General features: G+C 41.0%; 1 protein-coding gene across 2 annotated transcripts in view; it reads left to right on the top strand.

Moving 5' to 3' along the window:
• The window catches only part of CRYBG1 (crystallin beta-gamma domain containing 1), a 197,635-nt gene that overhangs the window by 146,268 nt on the left and 28,354 nt on the right, over positions 1-23,013 (top strand). For both annotated transcript variants that reach the window (XM_057739903.1, XM_057739904.1), the window contains 6 exons: positions 117-1,729; positions 7,422-9,723; positions 12,669-12,716; positions 12,803-12,921; positions 14,569-14,737; positions 17,819-17,958. In XM_057739903.1, coding sequence (XP_057595886.1) covers positions 117-1,729; positions 7,422-9,723; positions 12,669-12,716; positions 12,803-12,921; positions 14,569-14,737; positions 17,819-17,958 — 4,391 coding nt within the window. The remainder of the gene's footprint in view (positions 1-116; positions 1,730-7,421; positions 9,724-12,668; positions 12,717-12,802; positions 12,922-14,568; positions 14,738-17,818; positions 17,959-23,013) is intronic.

The raw sequence follows: 23,013 nt of genomic DNA, 5'->3' as shown, positions 1-23,013 counted from the left end.
AGTTAGAAACTCTGGCTTATTATCATTTTGGCTTGTAGTTCCATCATATACTTACTAGTAAAGGAAGAAAACCGGATTCTCACATTCTCTCTCTACCATCCCCTTTTATTTTTCAGTCCAGAGCACAACCACCAGAAGAGAACAAAAGGAAGCCAGTTTTGGGAAAACTTGGCACTCTGTTCACGGCAGGAAGGAGAAGGAACACCAGAAACGGGTTAGAGAGTCCCACCAGCTCAAATGCCAAATCAGTCTCCCCCAAAGAAGTAACCTCTTGCAAGCTCCCCGAAAGTGAGGCTGCAAAGAGTCAACCTCAGGGCAGCCAACCAAAGCAGACAGACACGTGCGAGGAGGGCTCCCCACAGGAGAAGCACCAGGAGCCGGAGGGCGAGCGCCCCGAGGGCTGCGCCCAGGTGGCCCCCGCGGACGCCGAGCGGTCCCCTGGCTGGGGCAGCCGTGCAGAGGCAGCGGCCGTGCAGCAGGGCCATGAAAGTGACTCACCCCAACGAGAACCTCTGGAGGCAGAGGGAGAGACTTTGCCAGGTGCCACCACCGCTGCCAAGCAGCTGCATTCCTCACTAGGGAACTCCTCCAGGCAAGAGAACGCGGAGACGCTCGCCCGCAGTCCGGGGGAGAACGCTTCGCCCAGCGCCGGCCGCGAGCGGGAGCCGGCCCAGGGAGCCGGGGGCGCGCCGGGCTCGCCCACCCGGGAGCCTCCCGGCGACGGCGCCCCCCACGCGTGTGCCCAAGGAGGCTCTCCGGAGCCCCGAGACGCGCCGAGCCAGCCCCGCGAGGACGCATCGGCTCCGCCGGGCTCCCCTCCCGCCGAGGGCGCAGAGAACGGGGCGGGCTCGGCGCCGGCCCACGGCAAAGCCGACCCCCGGGGACGGGATTGCCGGCCCCGCGAGCGCGCCCACCCCGCCAAAGTGTTGACTCTGGACATCTACTTGAGCAAGACTGAGGTGGCGCAGGTGGACCAGCCGGTCGCGAGCAGCCCCGGGGCGGAAGGCTGCGGCGACTGCGACGATATGGAGAAGAGGTCGAGCGGCCGCAGGTCGGGGAGGCGGCGGAGGTCGCAGAAATCCACCGACTCCCCCGGCGCCGAGCCGCCGCCGCCCGACTGCGCGCCCCGGGACGACGCGGTCTTCGACGACGAGGTGGTGCCAAACGCGGCCGCCGAGAACGGCTCTGCGGAAAAGAAAGTGAAATTTCCGCGGGCGGGCCCCGACGGGGGCGTTGCCTCCGCTGCGGGCCTGGAGTCCAAGCCCAGCCCCGGCCCCAGAGGGCAGCCCCGAGGGGAGCCGGAGCGGAACAAACAGCCGCCGCCGCCCGCCTCGTCCCCCACCAAGCGGAGGGGCCGGAGCCGCGTCCCCGAGGCCGGGCCCCCCTCGCCCGCCGGTGGCCCGCGGGCTCCAGCCAAGGACTCCCCTCCCAAGAGGGCGCCGGCCCCCGGCCCTGGCCCCGGCCCCGGCCCCGGCCCGGCCGCGAAGGAGAGCGGGGAGGAGGCGACCCGGGCCATCCCCCGTGAGCTCACGGTCAAGAGCAGCTCGCTGCTGCCCGAGATCAAGCCCGAGCACAAGAGGGGGCCGCTCCCCAACCTCTTCGAGGGCCGGGGAGAGGGATGTCGGAGCAGAGAGCTGGGCAGATCGCTTGGAGGTTCTGACGCCGACGGCTTGAAGCCCAGGAACCATTTAGGTGTGGGCAGGTCGACAGTGACCACGAAAGTGACCCTGTAAGTACTTGCGGGGTTGGGCCGGCGAGCCGCGGTGGGGCACAGGTTCTTTGCATTTGTGGAAGAGCTGTCTGTGCATTCAGTTTTCTCCTCGGTGATGAAATTAACATCGTGAAGGGCTAGTTAAGGTTTACAAAGATGACACGTTCGGGACCTTATTCGGTTGTTAATTCCTGTTAATATAAGATTTTGAAGTTCAGTGAATGTGAAAGTCAGACATCTCTTGAGTTTCAGTGTTTACGTAAATAGAAGACCACATGGCTTGACTTGAGCTAAGTCTATTCTTTATTCAAAATATACACCAGCATTCCTGGGTGGGACATTCTTAAAACACAGATGAATTTGAAAACGGGGCAAACGCTAGTATGTACCGTATACCCAGTAGCTTTGACATGTGTGAATTTAAGAGAATTCGCAGAACCTTTTATGGAACTTAGTGCATTATTGGCCTAAAGCTTTAAAAAAAAAAATCTCTAATACGAGTATCTTGGTTGTTTCTTCCCTTTTATAATGTTAGGGAGTTTGATGATGTCTCTGCCCCCAGGTCGAAAAGTAATTTTCAGTTACTGAAATGAAGAAAGATCAGTGTTTTTACTGGGAAACTATTTGATAAATGAGAGGGCACATTAGAAGGATTAAGCTTAACAGCACACTGTGACGCTTGCTGTTAAGCTTATTGATTTCTCAAATATTTATTGAGCACCTTCTGGGCGTGGTAGTGTGCGGGGAACTATGGGGAAAAGCCGCAACTGTAATTCAGAATATATTGCCTTTGAAAAGTTTATGGCACCTTCTGGCACCCGAGATGCCGACACATCAAATAACTATATGAGGTGATACTCTGATTAAACTGCCAAATGGATGTTATGTCCCTAAGGCCGAGGGTGTGCAGAGGAGGAAGAAATCACTGTTGGTTTTGGGAGGAAATGGGATTGTGCCTTGATGGTGAGTGTGGTCTGTACAGGTAGACAGGACAGGGAGGGCACCCTATAAAACTCTTAAGACCCTCCCCCTCCCACACTCTTTGTCCTCCATCTCTCAGCACATGTGAAAAATGAGTATCTACACTGCTCAAGCTTTTCCTACCTTCACACTTTATTAAAAGAGCTGAGAGGTTCACAACGTTATCATCCTTAAACTGAATGGATTCATTCTATTTGAATTCTTGGATAAATAAGTAAGCTTCAGAGTAGGCAGTCTGTTTGGTCAACACTGGGGAGGAAAATCTGCTTAATGGATAACTTGAGCTACCTCACCAGCAGCCAACCTGGAGGACTTTGATAGAGTCAGCAGTTTATTCTGTAACAGCAGCATCGGAGGAATAACCGGAGTGAATGATGCCCATTGTTTGTAGAAGGCCCGGGTGACTGAACATTCAGACCTAAGTGTGAGCCTAGAGAAACGTTGCTGTGTACCTGATTAAGGACGTTTTCCCTGTCTTCCAATCAGAATACATCAGTGGAAAAACCAGAAATGTTACAGGGTTAAGGGAAAGGGTAAACAAACCAAGCAATCTTACAATGAAACTCTTCTGTATGTGCTGTTTCCTGTAATAGAACTAAACCAGTGTCTTTTTCTAAGGAGCGATTATTTCCTCCCTAAAATTTTCCTTTGCCAGAATTCTGTTTTGCGCATAGAATTAAACTGAGCTTGTACATGGTGAATCAGCATGCTATTGGAATGGAGAATTAATTCTTGTCCTTTGACCCATTTCCGTTGGACTGATGGATTTCTTTCAGACCCTTTAGTTTTTCCTCTGATTGTATTTCAAGCAGAGATGTTACTCAGATTATTCCTTAAAACAACTTGGATCTGAAAATTTAGAGTTAAAACCATGTTATATTCACTGAAAAAAAAAAATCACTATGAAGCAGCATGTTTGTTGATGCTGTTAGAGAAATTATGTCTTCAGTTCTACCAAGTATTGAATATTCAGGTTCTTAAAATGGTATGTTTAGAATAAGGAGAATTTTTTTCTCATATTATAGCCATGGCTTCTTAGACTCCAGGATATATTTCCCTTCTCACATCTTTTTTTTTTTTTTTAGAACTTTTATTGAGATACAGTTAACATACAATAAACTGCATATACTTAGAGCGTACAATTTGGTATCCCAATCTCCCAATTCATTCCCCCCCAACCCTCCCCGCTTTCCCCACTTGGTGTCCATATGTTTGTTCTCTACATCTGTGTCTCTATTTCCACCTTGCAAACCAGTTGATTTGTTCCATTTTTCTATAGTCCGCATATATGTGTTAATATACGGTATTTGTTTTTCTCTTTCTGACTCACTTCACTACTCTGTATGACAGTCTCCAAGTCCATCCATGTCTCTAGAAATGTCCCAGTTTCCTTGCTTTTTACAGCTGAGTAGTATTCCATTGTATATGTGTACCACATCTTTTTTATCCATTCATCTGTTGATAGACATTTAGGTTGCTTCCGTGTCCTGGCTATTCTAAATAGCGCTGCAATGAACATTGGAGTGCATGTGTCTTTCTGAATTATGGTGTTCTCTGGGTATATGCCCAGCAGTGGGATTGCTGGGTCATATGGCAACTCAGTTTTTAGTTTTGCAAGGAGCTTCCATACTGTTCTCCATAGTGGCTGCATCAATTTACATTCCCACCAACAGTGCAAGAGCGTTCCCTTTTCTCCACACCCTCTCCAGCATTTACTGTTTGTAGTTTTTCTGATGTTGCCCGTTCTAACCGGTGTGAGGTGATACCTCATTGTAGTTTTGATTTGCGTTTCTCTAATAATTAGTGATATTGAGCAGCTTTTCATGGGCCTCTTGGCCATCTGTATGTCTTTTTTGGAGAAATGCCTATTTAGGTCTTCTGCCCATTTTTTGATTGGGTTGTTTGTTTTTTTGATATTGAGCTGGATGAACTGTTTATATATTTTGGAGATTAGTCCTTTGTCTGTTGATTTGTTTGCAAATATTTTCTCCCATTCTGAGGGCTGTCTTTTCGTCTTGCTTATAGTTTCCTTTGCTGTGCAGAAGCTTTGAAGTTCCATCAGGTCCCACTTATTTATTTTTGTTTTTATTTCCATTACTCTAGGGGGTGGATCAAAAAAGATCTTGCTGTTATTTACGTCAAAGAGTGTTCTTCCTATGTTTTCCTCCAGGAGTTTTATAGTGTCTGGCCTTAGATTTAGGTCTTTAATCCATTTTGAGTTTATTTTTGTATATGGTGTTAGGGAGTGTTCTAATCTCATTCTTTTCCATGTGGCTGTCCAGTTTTCCCAGCACCACCTGTTGAAGAGGCTGCCTTTTCTCCATTGTATTTTCTCCATTGTATATCCCTTCTCACATCTTAATGAAGGCGTTACAACATGAATTATAGGAGCCTTCCTTTTAATCAGTTTGAACCAGGTTAATTGTAGTGACTCTCGGTAGCAGAAGTTAATAGCACAGAAAGTTTGGTTGTAAAATGTATTTTGATCTTGGTGTAAATCTTTAATGTGCAGATGTGTGTGTCCTGTCCTTAATGTAGCTTATTGACTAACCTGGAGTGTTTTCCATTTACATCATAAGATCTGCTTTGATGTTTGACTGTTCCTTGAGCCTGATGAGTGAGAATTTTTAAAATGTATATTCCCCGCTATGTGAACATCTCTCATTAATTGATAGCATTTGTAAGTTCTCTTATTTCTAATCATCTCACTGGTTTTAGAATTTAATCTTTAAGAAAGTGCTTATAAGTTAATTTTGCTTTTAAATTTCAGATATGGGCCCACCATGAGGGAGCCTAGATATCTTAAGGAGATATTGGAGAAAGCAATGCCTGGGAGAAATTCATGAGAATGTATCAAATTTAATCTTTAAGTAAAAAATGAAAATGTAATTCTTAATGCCATATTTGGGAAGGACATGTCACGTCTTCTCACTTTATCCTGAAGGTTAGAAGTCCAAAAGTCCTACTGCCTGTTCCTTCAAAAGGCTCCTCAGGCCCAGCCTTCTTGAAGGCCAGGGAGTTCATGTAGGAGACAGTGTGAGATTTTAATGCTCTTCTACTTTGTGTTCTCATTATCAAGGTGGCCTCTAAAGTATGATTTTCTTATAGCTCTTATGATAATTTATTGACTCCTTGGATCATAAAGCTGGAAAGAACCAGAGGAGGTCGTTGAGGCGCGTCAAGTCTGATCCTGTCTGGGGAAGCAGAATAGTAGAGTTGTTGGGAGCATGGCATCTGAAACTGGAACACATGGCTTCTATCACTTACTAGCTGTGTGACTTCAGGCAAATTATTTACCTTCTCTAGACCTCAACTTCCTCATCTTAAAAGAGAGTATGTAAAATCATACATGAGGCAAGCCATAGAAAGTGCTTGGCCATCAGTGAATGTTAGTGGGTATTATCTCTTACATTTTATGAACCACTAGACTGATGATTTAGACATGTTTGGTTTTAGCTTTGGAGTCTGTTCTTCTTGGAAAGGTTATATAAAAGTGATACATGGAACAGATAAATAGGAGTAATTCTGGTTGAAAGGAGGGTGGCTGGCCAGCAGTTCCATCCCCCAGTTTCTACTGCCCCCAGTTGCAGTCCTTGAAGAGAACTGCAAGGATGTGGCTTCAGCCATAATGTGTGTGTGTGAATCAACTCTGCTCTAAACTAGCTAGTTTTTTGTTTGTTTATTTTTATGAATAGAGGGGGTAGAGTCCAAAGAGTTAAGGTAACTTGACCAAGTTTACACAGATAATTGGTGTAAGAGCCAGGACTAGAGCCAGAGGACATTTTTTTCCTCAGAAAGAAAATAGTGTGTACATTCAAAGACTTGTAATTTCCATGAGGGGGTAATGATACCCAAGAAAGATGAGAAAGAGGGGAGACTCTCTTTACCCCCAAAATGGTGGCAAAACCAACAACTGAGTAACTGATAAGTAAATTACGGTACATCTATATGACTGACTTTTATGCTGACGTTATAAAGACTTTTCCAATAAATTTTTTAGTAACTTGAAAAATGTTAAAAATACAAGGTTATTAATCTTGTATTATAATCTCTTTTTTTAAGGCAAGGTACCAAACTATGAAAAGACTAATCTCAATTCTATTGAAAGTATCTCCCTATGCATACTAAAAAGATGGGAAGTATACTAGAATGTTGGCAGGGATAGTGTTTGGTAGGATTCTGAGTGAATTTTTTTGTCTTTATATTTTCCAAATGGTCTATAGTGAACACACTTACGTAATCAGAGAAAAATTTTATGGAGGAAGGATGAAGGGAATAAACTATCCAAAGAGTTAAATAATAGATGAATATTTTCTATAATCTCACTTTCGAGATAATACAAAAAATGATGATAAAAAATACACAATTAATCTTTGGGGAAATCATTTACATATTTAAAGTATGGGGGTGCATGAAGTATTTGAATTTGTTCTAATGTTCTTCAGGCCCAACTCTAGTGCCAAGCGCTGTACTTACCTACTAGATACTTGGTAAACGTGTTAACCTCTCACCTCTAGACTTTCTTAGCTATATAATTCTCTCACCCCTCGTATGGAACCGAAACATCCATTAAAGATAATTGATAGTATATTTAGGGTTGTTTAAAAATAGTTTCATGAAAAATGTTACCTATCAGAAAGATATTGGCTTTTCACAGTCTTGTAATAAATTAGTATGTTCACTTTAAAACCTAGGTTAATAACTTTATCTTGCTGCTTTATTCTTGCAGCCCTGCCAAGCCCAAACATGTGGAACTAAATCTTAAAACCCCGAAGAATCTTGACAGTTTGGGAAGTGAGCATAATCCTTTCAGCCAGCCAGTTCACAAAGGAAACACTGCCAACAAAATCTCCTTATTTGAAAACAAGCGGGCAAACAATAGCCCAAGACACACTGACATTCGAGGTGCGAGGAACACTCCTGCTTCTAATAAAACATTTGTCGAGAGGGCAAAGCTGAATTTAGCCAAAAAAGCCAAGGAAATGGAGCAGCCTGAAAAGAAGATGATACCAAATAGTCACCAGAATGGTGTGCTGGGGAAGGAAACCTCTGCAGAAGCCAAAGTTACTCTCCCTGAAGAGGAGACTCCTCGTTCTCTGCTTAACCAAGGTGATAAGGTAGATGTGCAAACGGATGCTGGCTGCCCTTCCGAACCAGTGGTCACTGCTCTGATTCCTGTTAAGGACCACGAGCTCTTAGGAGAGGACGACTCAAAGGCTGCTGACAGCAAAAGACTTCAACTTGAAAATGTGACTGATACAGCACAAGACACCCCTGCCATTCTTGAGACCAAAGATTCGCCTCCAACAGCCATACCGAAGCCACAGGATGGAGTTTCTGACTCACAGCCCCCAGCTGAGTCATCTGATGGGCCTTCTCTTTTACCGGCTGCCCCCATTCCTGTGGTTGATCCCAAAGATGCATGTGCTCAAGCTCCTGTAAGCAGTTTTCTGTGCACCGGTCTAAAAGTGTCAGAAAACCATAATGGATGTACTCTGCCTGTGTCTCGTCAGAATAATGAGAAGGTGCCCCCCTCCAAACCTGCAGGAGGAGGAGAGGGAGAAACAAGTCCTCCTTTGTCCCCAGAGCACAGCCCAGAAGCTATGGGAAATGAGTGTCCATCCAAGGTCCTTGTCCAGGTCAAGTCCTTTGTGCTCCCCATGGAGAGCACCAAGGATGTCCGCTCCCAGATCATCTCAGATAGCTCTGAAGTTAGAGAAGCACAGTTGCCAAGCTGTCACAATAATGAACTTCAAGTGGTTTCCGTTGCAGATTGTGCTCCCCAGAAAGAGGAAGTACAGGGCAGTAAGAGCACATCACCCAAACACATTCATTGCAAAGAGGAACATGTAGCAAAATCTGACCCACAAGGCGTGCTGCCCAAATCAGAAAAAACTCTGCCTGTCCAGGCTGAACATCAGGGCAGTGGAAAACCCCTGAAGACTGAATCCAGCACCACCAACTGCCCTGGCAACAGAAATCATTTAGAAAGCCCCCCAAGACCCAATCAAAATGTTGTGAATGGCCAGGACAGTCCTGTCAGCCTTTTGAACTTTTCTGCTGGTAGTGATGATAGTGTATTTGATTCTTCTTCTGATATGGAAAAATTCACTGAGATTATAAAAAAGATGGACAGCGCAGTCTGTGTGCCCCAGAAGAAAAAGAAGGCCAGGATGCCAAACTCCCCTGCCCCTCACTTCGCCATGCCTCCTATTCATGAGGACAATTTAGAAAAGGTGTTTGATCCCAACGTGTTTACCTTTGGTTTGGGGAAGAAAAAGGAAGGCCAGCCGGAAATGTCACCAGCTTTACATTTGATGCAGAATCTTGACACCAAATCCAAACTGAGACCCAAACGTTCGTCCACTGAACAGAGTGTCCTCTTCAAGTCCTTGCAGACTCACCCTGATGGGAAAGATGAGGCTCTGGCGGCTCCAGAAGTAAATGACAAGGAGAACAGGGATGTCACAAACGGTGGAGTGAAGAGATCGAGGCTGGAAAAAAGTGCACTTTTTTCAAGCATGTTATCTTCTTTACCGCAGGACAAAATCTTTTCTCCCTCTGTAACATCAGTCAATACCATGACCACATCTTTCGGCACCACTCAAAACAGTTCTCTTTCTCGACCTTCCGTGTTACAGCCAGTGGCTGAGGGTGCCCCACCCTGTGGTTCAGAGAAAGAACCGCCAAGTCTGCCACCCAGCAACTTAAAGGTCTTCAATTTCAACTCGTCAGATACGTCTCTTTCGGGATTGAAAAGTCTGAGCTCCATGGAAAAGTACCCGCAAAAAGAGGAAACCAAAAAAGATCTGGATTCACGAAGCAACCTGCCTGTGCCAGAAACTAAATTTTCTGAATTTTCAAAACTGAAGAACAATGGTGATATGGAAAAGGCTAATCATATTGAAAGCATTCTTAAATCGAACTTACCAAGCTATGGAAGCAGTGACACAGACTTCACCGGTCTTTTCAAATCCAGCCGGTTTGACCCAAGCATTTCTTTTTCTGGAATGTCATTATCAGATACAGCAGTAAGTAGCAACATAGTATTATTTATTTGGGGTATTTTAAAGTCAGAGAAGAAGGGGACAATGAGCAGTTCTTGTTGTTTGTTTAGAAATGGTTATGCTCGTGTCTGATAGTTTTTTATTCATTCATCACATATTTGAAAACCTACTATGTACCAGGAATGTTAGAGTCCAAGAGAAAAGGTATTTAGATTCTGTTTTCAGGGCATTCATAGCCTAGCAGGGAAAGTAAGCTACAGATGTTTTAGGGCACTTGTGAATTTTTATGTTGTATTGTGAAAGGTGTAGATAAGGTACCTTGAGAGCTCAGAGACAGACAAGATGTTTTTTCCTTCCCTAGTTCTGTGTAAAAAGGCTCAGTACTATACCTAGAATTTTGAAGATTTGTGAAGCAACTTGCTTTATCTGGAAAAGCCCCCACCAAAGAATCTTGTTCCTAACCCTTTTCTCCTGTACTTTGAGATTCACTCTTTCTTCCTTTAAGTAGCAGTAAATGTTTATCCCACGTGGTTGAGAAAGTATTTTCTCTTTTTTGTAATTAGTTTTCATTAGGGCAGTGTTTTTGTTCCCCAATGCAAAGCTGTTGGGAAGTAAAGAATTTGGTCTACCTTGGCACTTTCCTGTGATATGGTAGAGAGGGTGGCAGAAATATCATTTGAGAAACATTATGATTTCTCCATCTTTTTTCTGACTGCCAGAAGTTTTCTTCACTCAGTTTTTGATGGGAATGTGTGGCTTTCTGTTACCAAGCTTGATAGGCAAGTTGGAAAGAAGGAGGCAGGTGATAAGGTTTAGAGCTCAGCTCTGCTAAGCCCAGAAACAGGAGTGGGCCTCCTGTTGCCCACCCCGTGAACCAGGCTACGTGGCAAGTGTAGATCAACATCCAACACAGTTTATCCAGGCAGAAAAGATCTTGCGCACTTCCTCATGTGTACAGGGCACTGTCCCGTGTTTGAATTTATTGTACTGGCTTTTGCTACAAGCCTGTCATGGAGTATAACTCTGGAAGCTCTTTCAAAATGTATAGTTGGGTTTCCAGCAGAGGCTTAGATCCCCCTTTTCAGAAGTTTCCAAATTTTTTACTCTTAGGATGCAATATATATATACATTCACACACACACACATACATACATGTACATATACACACACATCCCACACACATATAGATGTAGATGTAAAATGAAAATTATTGAGGACCCCCAAAGAGCTTTTGTTCATGTGGGTTATGCCTGTTGGAATCTATTATATTAGAAATTAATACTGAGAAAAACAGAAGGTACAAATGCACATTCATGTAGCCATCAGAGCAATGATGTCACCAATGTCATGGACCCTCTGGAAAATTCCGCGCTATACCTGTGAAAGAAAGGTAGTGAAAAAGACAGATAACCTCTTCTTATTATGAAAATAGTTTTGACCTCATGGACTCCCTGTAGAGATACTGGGGACCCTCCAGGGACCCCTGGATTGCACTTTGAGAACCACTGCTGTAAACAGATAAAACTGAATCGGACTATAGCACTTAGAAATAATGAGATTTTTAATTATTTCTCTCAAGCACAAAATTGCCACTGGTCCACTTCCCATTCGTTACAGCCTTATTCTCTCTTTTTAATCACTCTTAGATCACTTTTCTTATTTGACAGCAACCTGATAATGACAACAGACTATGCAGTTGCTCTGTGGAATCCCTTGAAAAACCCAGTCAAATGGAGTGAAAAGGAGAAACAAAGTACTTCATGCTTTCCCTAGGCCTTTTCAGGATTAAAAAAATTTTTTTTGTTTTTCTTTAGGTCTTGGGCTTTGTTGACTATATAACTGTTCTATCTTTAATGTCTTACCTGAATTTTGTTTAAATATCAGGCTTTTTCTTTAGCTTATGTTCTTGAAATGTGCACACGTAAATAAGCATATGCCACTTTCATCTGTAGTAATGCTCCACTGAGGCCCTTCCTAGGGTCTTTCAGGCATATTCCACCCTGGAATATGGTGTGATGCAGGAGCGGCCAGACCAGAGGCAGTCTTTACAATGGGCATCCTGGTCAGCCATGAAAGTAGTCCATGTTTCATAATATTTTTACATGTGTAATTACTGTTTTTATTATCCTAGGCATTCCTAGTTTTACCAGTCTTGACAGATGGCCTTGAAAATGATTAGTTTTGGAGCTATATAAAAAATATGTTTTGTTCATTAAAAAGGAAGGATTAAGTAACCACGTGCAATGTATATTGTGAAATATACCATAAACACTTTATGTAGACTAGTTGTTATGTGATGAAAAACCAGCATTTATAGATTCAGATAAGATGTGTGTATGAACACATAAAGTTGATTCAGCTCATTCTAGAGAAGTGATTAATCCATTATAATTTCTCTATTTATTTGAAATGATGCTGAGATTGTTTGAATTATAATCTCTTAGCTGAGTTCTTGTTCTGTGAACTGATGTAAAACATAGGTCTGGGGACTTCCCTGGTGGTCCAGTGGTTGACTTCACCTTCCAATGCGGGGCGGTGCCAACTTCAATCCCTGGTTGGGGAGCTAAGATCCCACATGGCCTCACCACCAAAAAACCAAAACATAAAACAGAAGCAATATTGTAACAAATTCAATAAAGACTTTAAAAATTGTCCACGTGAAAAAAAACTTAAAAAACAAACAAAACATAGTAGGTCTGACTCTGAACTTTCCAGATTGGTGGAAATATCCTAGGCATTTAAATGAGGAGAAATTGAGATGGCAAAGTCAGTTAAAGGGGAAAAAAAAAAACCCTTAATTTAATAGAGTCAAAGAGAGTTTTAATACACCTTTGACATAAAAAAAGGTAGACGTGGTTCCAAATTGACAGATGTGAGGCAAATATCTTACTTAAAGGATCATGGGAGGAGAAAAGAGGGCTGTACATAAAGTTTAATTATTTGTTGTGTTTTTGTTCATCTGATTACAGACATTTAGAGGAAATGTCCTGAATAAAATCAATCCCCGACCTGGAAAGGTAAGATTATTTTCTGTTCCTAGTCTGGGTTTCATTTTGATCTGATAAAGTGCAGTAAAACGTGCTCCCACTCTCACTTTCTTTAGGTGGTGATATACAGTGAGCCCGACGTCTCAGAGGAGTGTATGGAAGTGTTCAGTGACGTTGAGGACTGCAGCTCTTGGAGCCTCTCTCCCGTGATACTTGTAAAAGTTGTAAGAGGATGGTAAGAGTGGCACTTTGTGTTCCTGACTTGGAGGGTGTGTGTTTCACATTTTTAACTACCCTTTTGGTCCTCAGTACTTATTTTAAATTATGCCCTTAGCAATGTAAAGGGCAGATGATACTAGTCATAGTGGAAACTAAAAGAAATTCATATCTCAGAAATACAATTTTTAACGTTATTTCTGATTCTAGGACTGATGCGTGCTAGAAACAATCAGAAAAGTGCAGCAGTATAAGTTTCTTTTTCCCATTTTCCCCACATCATGTTGGTTTGGACATGAGCACCAGAGTCCGTAATATACTTTTGGGTTTTGAATTTTTAGTGAAGTTGATAACAGTTGCACTACTCGTGCTGATAGGTCATAATCATGTTGATAGAATTTTTAAAATTCTTTCAGAAAAAACATCTTTGCTAACTTTTTAAATGACAGTTCAGTGAAGGACTAACCTAAATTTTATTTTCTAACTTTTTGAAAGCAGATAGTTTTTATTAAGTAAAGAAACTGGTGAAAAAATTATATTACCAGCTTAATTGCTTTGAGGAAATACACAGGAAATTGAATAAAGAAAAGCAGTTTTTAAAAAAAAAAATCACTTACCTGGCATACTCATCTTTAGTACCTATTTATAAACTTGTTTAAAAGAAAGAATGTAGGCCTCTAGACATTTATGGTTTAAAAAATTAGTAAGCTTTCCTTTGGGTCTCCATTTGATTAAATATGCAGCATCTCTCCTCTTAGGTTTTAGATGCTTTAGTATATTTTTCTGCATATTCAATATATTCATTAGAAAAATACCATTAGCTTTTGTTCTTAAATTTGAAAACTGAACATTACAATTTTCTTTTTAATGGAATAGTGATTCTTCAACTTTCATTGGCTTCTCTCTTTCTTGAAAGCATGAGCACTTAAGACCAGCACTTTCATATATTGTCATGAGGTTTTTCTTTAGTGTTTGGATGTTTTTGGGAAGCATGCTTTAAAAATGCTTTCTGGGTCACTAAAGTTAAAGTATTAACATAGTATATTTGAAAGTTGCTAAGAGAGTAGATCTTAAAAGTTCTCATCACAAGAAAAATTGTAACTGTGAGGTGGTGGATGTTAACTAAACTTACTGTGGTCATTTTATAACATACACACATATCAGACCGTCATGTTGTACAAATAAAACTAACACAATGTTATATGTCAATTAGATCTTAATAAAACTGGGAAAATGCTTTCCATTAACATGCATGTTGTAGTCCTTTGTATCAATATATCCATTGATATGGCTCTAATATAGAAGTTAAAATCCTTCAAGAGAAGTGTTTTTTACATACATAAGAAACAACCGTTGCAATAAAAGTCCATTTATCTGACATATTACTAAGTCTCCACCAACTGGCAGTTCTATAAAACTTTAGTAGTTCTATAACGTTCATATTGATAGTCAAAAGTTCGCTAAAATCCTGATAAAATTTTTCAGTTATCAGAGCTTAATTATGCCTACCGAAGTTTTAGTTTTAGGGAGAACTTATGCTATTTTAATTGCTAGAGAATTGGCCACTAATATATGATATATATTGTGGCTGTTGGCCAGATTATTTGAGTAATCAAAATCTCTCTCACCAAGGCTGGCTAATAGTTTTGCTGTGTTTTATTCTTAGTTGGATTTTGTATGAGAAGCCAAATTTTGAAGGGCACTCCATCCCCTTAGAAGAAGGAGAATTGGAACTCTCTGGTCTCTGGGGTTTAGAAGATATTTTGGAAAGAAATGATGGCGAGGCAGAGTCGGCTAAGCCTGTGGTGATTGGTTCAATCAGACTTGTGGTCCAGGTAAAATTAGTAAGCTTTTATTTTTTTTTCTGCTTGTTTTAGACTTTTATTTGTTCATTTATTTATTCATCTCTTATATTTAAAAATAAGAACAAATATTATGAATCAGTGTGGGGAAGTATTAATTTTACTTCATTACAAGTTAATTTCATTATATGTGTAAGTTTAATTTATAGTTAAAGTTTTTGTACCAGTTTCAGTATTCTTTTTTTTACAGTCTTTATTTTTTTATTTTTTAACATTTTTTTTTTTTTAATTGGGGTACAGCTGCTTTACAATGTTGTGCTAGCTCCTGCTGTGCAGTGAAGTCAAAATTATGAGTAAGCTTTCAGTAAAGGCAACTGGATTTCATCCATTCCTTCAGCAAATATTTATTGAATGCTGGGGTATGATTCTTTTGAGAGACAGTTTCATTTTATGATAAAAGTGATTGGGAAAAATATTTTGTGTTTTATGGATATATTTTCTGTATTTTTTAAATGTTTATGTATGTTAAATGCATTCTAATTGGTTAGTCATTTTCTTCACAATAAATATTGAAGGGAAATTTCTCATTCCTGGTCCCTTATTCCCAGCTGCAAATGTATTTTAATTAACAACCTAGTTTTTTAAAATTTTTATTTATTTATTGTTTTGGCTATGTTGGGTCTTTGTTGCTGCACGTGGGCTTTCTCTAGTTGTGACAAGTAGGGGCTGCTCTTCATTGTGGTTTATGGGCTTCTCATTGTGGTGGCTTCTTTTGTTGCAGAGCACGAGCTCTAGGCAAGCGGACTTCAGTAGTTGTAGCACACGGGCTTAGTTGCTCTTCGGCATGTGGCATCTTCCCAGACCAGGGCTCGAACATGTGTCCCCTGCATTGGTGGGTGGATTCTTAACCACTGCGCTACCAGGGAAGTGCAGTAACCTAGTTTTGATGAGTTCTGTGTGAACAGACTTTTATTTAGTTTTTTGGTTGCTGTGTGAGTTCTTATTACCTTGAGTGGCTTACAGGAGTTCTATTTTAGAAAAATAAATAATCCAAAGATAATTCAGTTGATAAACTCTCGGGTTTCATGTGGGTTTTTAGAAAAATAGATATTTAAGGTTCTTTTATAGATTGGGGAAAAATTTCTTGGTTCCTTATCCACTGATGGGGAGCTTATCAGTTCTTCATAGTTCTTGGGATTTGATGATTCTTTACCTTTTAAAAATATAAAAAGTATCTTCCAAGTGAAAAAACTCCGTTTGTATACTAGACATGGGCGTTGGAGAGCAATAAGGAAAAAAGCATGTTCCAAAATGAGAATGAGTAAGAATGACTAACAGTTTTTGGCGGAGGAAAATGTCACCTGTTTCCTGGGTCAACATTTCTGAGTGACTTAGATGGTAATTGGTATCTTAGAGGATTTCTCTCTTAATGGTTTTAAGCACATAATGTGATGAATCTTATGTAAGACATAAGAAACCCTATTTTAAAATGTCATAGTGGAATAATTTACCTGAAGTTTTTATTTTTATATTTATTTATTTATGCATGCACGCATGCAGCACTGAATCTTGGTTGCAGTATGCGGGATCTTTGTTGTGGCATGTGGGATATTTTTCAGTTGAGGCATGCAGACTTCTTAGTTGCAGCATCCAAACTCTTAGTTGCGGCATGCATGCGGGATCTAGTTCCCAGAGCAGGGATCAAACCCGGGCCCCCTGCATTGGGAACAGAGAGTCTTACCCACTGGACCACCAGGGACGTCCTCCTCTGCATTTATGACTCAAATGATATTGGTAAAAAAGCAATATTTTAAACTATCATCCAAATCCCATCTCTCATGAAGTGTCCTTCCTTCATTTTTCTGAATTCTCTACTCTTTCTTGGCCATATCATAATCTGCTTTTTCTGTAGTTGTAATCACAATACAGGTACAATGTTGTTTTTCTTTAAAGCTGTGATTCTCAGTCCTTTGGAAGGCGGGCTAAGGGAGGTGAAGCACATTGGTACAGGGGCCTCCTGTTCCGCCTGATGATAGCAGACCTAAGGCAATTAATGCTCTTCATGGTGTTACACAGTTTGGGGTTTCACTGAGCATCGTATTCCATTGATGAGATGTGCGATCATTTATTTTACCTTTCTTCTTACTGTGGGACTTAGGGAAAAACTTAAATAATGCTGCATGAACATTTCTGGGAATTTAATAATGTTAGGTTTTGTGATTTATTTCCTTGGGGTAAGTTTTTCTGAATGGTGTCATGTTAAAGAGAAGGAACAGTTTCTATGGCTCCTAATATGTGATGAATTGTATCTTTTTATAGAATGTGTTTATGGTTTCTTGACACATAAACATAAGTCACAACCTATATTCAAGGGAGTCACCTTTTCAGTTCACTAACTTTGTTCCTTTCGTTGATGTTTGAAAGAGCTGTCCCTAAACTAACCCGAACGTTATCATTTTTTTCTGTACCTCAGTTCACCTCGCTCTGCAACATAGAAGAGGTACCATAAACACTCGATCAGGGCTCAGGCACTCAGCCAAGAGACGCCCTTTGTAGGGTGTTTGATGGACACGCAGGACATGGAACAATGACCAAAGTGCAGAGATTTGCAGATCACCATAAACATGTACCTTACCTTTATGACTTAGACCAAACCAACAGCGTAGTCAAGAAATGTTACTGCAGGGGACTTGTGGGCACAAAATAGTTGAGGAAGATTCCAAGTGAGGCCACTCTGTAGACAAGTATCTCTGGAGGTGGACAGTTGCAGGAGAGCAAAGGAACTAAAGCTCAAGGAAAGCAAAGCAGTTTTTTTTTTTTTTTCATTGAGGATGAGAGAAATAAATATGTTCCAAAACTCTAAAGTACATTCTGGTGGTCTTTGCTTGAATGGAACACTGAGATATATGACTAAAGCAATCTTATTAGGTCATGGGTGAAAACAGGAAAGGGATAAAGTGGCCAGTGATTTGTGCAATATATGTGTATATTTAAAGCTTATTTTAATTATTTGAAAAAAAAGAATAATGAGCTTACCGTAGAGTTTAATACATGGTATAACTATCATACATGTGTACGTGTATTCATGGGTTTTTTTGGTTTTTTTTTTTTTAGGATTACAGAGTTAGTCAAATTGACTTATTTACAGAACCAGAAGGGTTGGGACTTCTAAATTCCTACTTTGATGATACTGAAGAAATGCAGGGGTTTGGTATAATGCAGAAGACTTGTTCCATTAAAGTACATTGGGGCACGTGAGTATTTTATTTCCAATACAATTTTACTGAAGCTCTTTTCTGAGTGTAAAAAGAGGGCTTACGTTACTCTGTCTCTGATTTGTTGTGCTGTTAAGTAATTATTAACTAAAAGGTTTTATTTTTTTTTGATAAGGCACATAAAAATCTGTTGGTTTTTTTTTTTTTTTTTTTTTTTGGTTACTGTGTTACCTGTGTTCCTATGATTCAGCTCTCTTATAAACAATAATGATTTCTTGGAGGAAGTGCCAGGAGAAAATGCATTTTTAATGTGAGGATTTCCTTATCACAAAGGAACCTGATTCATTCAAAGCTGAGTTGCAGATTATACCTTCATGTGATTCAGAGGAGGTAATTCAAAGCCTGTGTGCCCCTGATACTTCAGGTGGGATGGAGGCCAGCACGCATGCTGCTTCCTTTAACATTTTCACACAATGCTTTCCAAAGCCCCTAGGATGTTGGTTTCAAAAATTACAGGAAATTGCAAGGGTATTTTGAAGGAAACGGGAATATCTCAGATAGGGGAGAAATGAGGCTGGGAAGTGCAGGCTGCAGTACTGGAGCTCGTGGCCTCTGCAATGGAGTGCACAGCCCACGGCATGTGACAGACATCCACTGAGATGCAGGAAAAAATTCTAAAGCTCCTTTATATCTTGTTTAAAATCTTCTTTTCAGATTTTATCTTTGTGTATGTTTTCTCATCAATTCATAATATAGTCAGTGGTTATATATATAATTTATAAATATTCATATATTCAGAGACTGCTCAAGAGTTTTTATTAGTGGAATATGCGTAAGATAGTAGTGATTCTGAAGGTAAATACTACAAGGAACATAAATTATGGAGAGGGACAGTGGAAGGGCTACTTTAGAGAGAGGTTGGGAAAGTCCCTTGTGACTTTTAAGCAGAGACCTGAGGAAGTGAGGGAGTCAGCGGTGGGACATCTGAGGGAGGTGGGGCAGGGGAGTGTCCTAGGCAGGAAGCCCAGCATTTGCAAAGGCTTCCAGGGGATGTTTGGGTAACAGGTCAGTCTGCAGTAGAGTGTGCCGGGGGACCGGTGATGGGAGAGGGGCCTCGTGTCATGTCAGACCTTGAAGGACTTGCGAGGGATTTTAGATGGCTCCAAGTGACATGGAGGGGACATCGTTGGAGGATTTTGATCTAACTTGTGTTTTAGGAGGATCACTCTAGCTGCTGTGTAAAAATAGATTGTAAAGAGGTAAGAGTGGAAGCGAAGAAACCAGTTGGGAGATCACTGCAATAACATAGGCAAGGGGTTTGGGGACTTGGCATGATAGTAATAGTGGAAAATGGTCAGATTCTGATACATTTTGAAGACAGAACCAGCATTTGCTGACGGATTTTATGTGGGCTCTGAGAGGCTGAGAAATGTCCAGGGTTTGGGACCCCAGCATTTATTGGAATGAAGAAAACTAGGAGGGAGAGTGAAATCCAGGAGTTCTGTTTGTGAGGTTAAGTTGGAGATGCCAACTGCCCATTCCAGTAAGAGGTCAGGAAGGTGACTTACTGCAGGACACTGGAGTTTGGGGGCAGGGTGGGGGGAGTTGGGGGGAGGTCGGAGGCAGGCGGTAAAGTCCGGAGTCATCAGCATGGAGAAGGTGTCTAAACCCTGTGCTGGACAAGATCTCACAGGAAGTGGGTGTGCAGAGCAGAAAAGGAATCTGAGCTTTGGGCACTTTTATATTTAGAGATTGGGAAGAAAAGGAGGAATCAAAACAACAAAAAAAAGTGTCTTCATCTCTTGCTGCCTTAGATTTTTTTCACATCAGAGAGATCTCTGTATCTTTTTTCTCAAAGGATTTAATGTTGAAAAATACCACTTTCTTTAGAAGAATGAAATTGGCGTCGACCACAATATTTTAATCTCCACATCTGGCAGATTTCATGACTCAGACTTGGGCTATGTGGAAGCATAGTAAGCTACACTTAAAGTTTCTTACCTTGACAATAAGCTTAACCTAGTCTTGTAAGTGGTAGTTACAAACCAGTCATGTTTTACAAGTTTTGATGGGCTTGCGTGGTGGTAGACTTTTTTTTTTTTTTTTTCATGGTTCTTCATCGCCATTAGGATAATAGAAAGCTGCCTTGGATGTCAGTTCAAAGTTTGAGCTCATTGAACTTGGTCCTCTTGGGGTCAGGTCAGAAGTGCTTTTGCAGATTTCCAAGGGGGATCTCGATGGGTTGGGAGAATTCAGCTGATGACAAGTACCCGAGCTCAGGTCGCTTCTGTCGGTGCACCAGTCCCCTGAACTCTGGTGTAAGAGAAGACTTAGCTGCGGGGACACGTCCTTAGATTCCATTAGATTTATTCCAGGGCCTGTTTACTCTGGATTAGGCTCTTCTACACATACACAAATTAAGAGTATTACTTGTCAGTTTCTTATTTGGGAAAATGAGACATTTCTAATTCAGTTTTCCTTGCAGATTCTGTTGAGTGTGATTTGTTTTTAAACCTTTGTTTAAAGCAGCTGGCTAATCCCAGTACCCATCCTTGTAGAGGTGAGGCTGCATCTTTTTTTGAATATATTTCTAAGAAACAAAACTAAGGAATATTAGAACTTCACAGGGAGCATAGAGAGCATCTGTTCCAACAGCATCATTTAACCAAGGAAGACAGATTTTGGTCACTTTCTCAAATTGGATTAGTTGTTAGGATTAGTTGTCAGCAGAACGGGTACTAACTAGAATGCTGGTGTTCTGAAGCCAGGGGACTCTTTTTTTAATAGCCACATATTCCTTGATCAATGCTATTATAAAATATTTGATGTATAAAAATATATGTATATGTGAATGATGAAGCCTAGTAATCAAGCCCCCGTGTGCCCATCACCCAACTGAGAATCTCACCCCGACCAACCCTGCTGCCGCACCCGGCCTAACCCACCTGGTCCCATCCGCCAACTCCTCCAGGCCTGTGACCCCTCTCTGAAATTTTGTGTTTTTCTCATTCCCTTATTTTATAGTTTCATCCTATAGTATCTGTCCCTACACTGATTTAAGTTGTGCTTGCTTTTGAACTTCATAAAAATGTTATCAAACTTCCCTGTGGTTTGTTCCTTTCTCTACATTGTTTCTAAGATTACCCATTATTAATGAGTATATCTGTACTTACTCTTTTTTCATTTCTATATAATATTCACTGTGTCTGTTTCCTTATGGTGTATACTAGAGCCCAGCTTTTTATTATGAAAGTTTTCAGACATAAGCACAAAAGTAGAAAGAATAGTTCAGTGAACACCCATGTACCCTCCACCTAGATTCAATAATTGTTAACATTTTGCTGTATTTGCTTTATCTTTTTTTTTTTCTGAGCACTTGAAAGTAAGTTTTGACCCTTCATTTCTATGTACTTCTCCTGAACCTCATTATATAAGATGACAATTCTCCTACAAAACGATCGTTATCACGCCTGGGAAAATTAACAGTATGCTCAGGTAATATCTAACCTACAGCCCATAAACCAAATTTTCCCATTGTTTCAGGAATGTCTTTTACAGATTTTTTTTTTTTCAAATCAGGATTCAGTCAAGGTTTATGTAAATATATTTGGTTGTTCTGTCTCTTTGAGTCTATTTTAATCCCTAAAGCAGTCCCATCTTTGTTTCTCATGCCACTGACTTTTTGAAAAATTTAGGTCAGCTGCTTAGAGAATGAGCCACATTCTGGATTTTCTGAGTGTTCCCTCACGATATCATTTAACTTATTCTTCTGTCACTGAATTTTCTCTATACAGGCAGTTAGGTCTACAGGTATGATCAGATGCAGATTGAAGAGTTTTGACAAGGATGCTACTTCCCATAGATAGTGACGTGGGTTCGTGCTGCATCACAGAGTGTGGCGCATGTCAGCCAGTTTCTCACTAATGATCCCAGGTTTGATTGCTCGGTTAAATTGGTGCTTCCCACATCTCTCCATTGTAAAGGCTCATTTCCCCCCTTGGATTCAGAGCTCCCCCCTCCTTTGAATGACCTCAGAGTTGGCATGTTCATATTTAATCTTTTGCGTATCCCATTGGTTTCTGTACATAGCCAACATTTATGTGCAGCCATGTCTGGAGAATAAGACAGAAACTTTTTTTTTTTAAGAACAGTGAACAAGATAAGACCAATTTTTCTTGTCTGACTCAAAGGGTATTTCTGAAAGAGTAATTATGCATTTTTTTTTTAGCTCTTTATTGGAATACAATTGCTTTACACGTTTGTGCGAGTTTTTGCTGTACAACAACGTGAATCAGCTGTATTTATACATATATCCCCATATCCTCTCCCTCCTGAGACTCCTTCCCACCTTCCCTGTCCCAGCCCTCTAAGTCATCACCCATCATCCAGCTGATCTCCATGTGTTATGCAGCAACTTCCCACTAGCTATCTGTTTTACAGTTGGTAGTGTATAGATGTCAGTGCTGTTCTCTCACTTTGTCCCAGTTTCCCCTTCGCCCCCACCCCCTCTGCCCCATGTCCTCAAGTCTGTTCTCTACATCTTCATCTTTATTCTTGCCCTGTCACTGGGTTCATCAGTATTGTTTTTTTAGATTCCATATATATGAGTTAGCATACAGTATTTGTTTTCCTTTCTCTGGCTTAACTTCACTCTGTATGACAGACTCTAGGTCCATCCACCTTGCTACAAATAACTTAATTTCATTCCTTTTTATGGCTCAGTAATATTCCATTGTATATATGTGCCACATCTTCTTTATCTATTCATCTGTTGATGGGCATTTAGGTTGCTTCCATGTCCTAGCTATTGTAAATAGTGCTGCAGTGAACATTGTGGTACATATTTCTTTTTGAATTATGGTTTTCTCTGGGTATATGCCCAGTAGTGGGTTTCCTCTGGGTATATGCCCAGCAGCTGTGTCATGTGGTAGTTCTATTTTTAGTTTTTTTAAGGAACCTCCATACTGTTTTCCATAGTGGCTCTAGCAGTTTACATTCCCACCAACAGTGCCAGGAGGGTTCCCTTTTCTCCACACCCTCTCCAGCATTTATTATTTCTAGATTTTTTGATGATGGCCATTCTGACTGGTGTGA

The sequence above is a fragment of the Hippopotamus amphibius genome, chromosome 6 (assembly GCF_030028045.1).
Source record: "Hippopotamus amphibius kiboko isolate mHipAmp2 chromosome 6, mHipAmp2.hap2, whole genome shotgun sequence".
NCBI classification, from domain to species: Eukaryota; Metazoa; Chordata; class Mammalia; order Artiodactyla; family Hippopotamidae; genus Hippopotamus; species Hippopotamus amphibius.
This window is presented reverse-complemented; position numbering and strand designations above follow the sequence as displayed.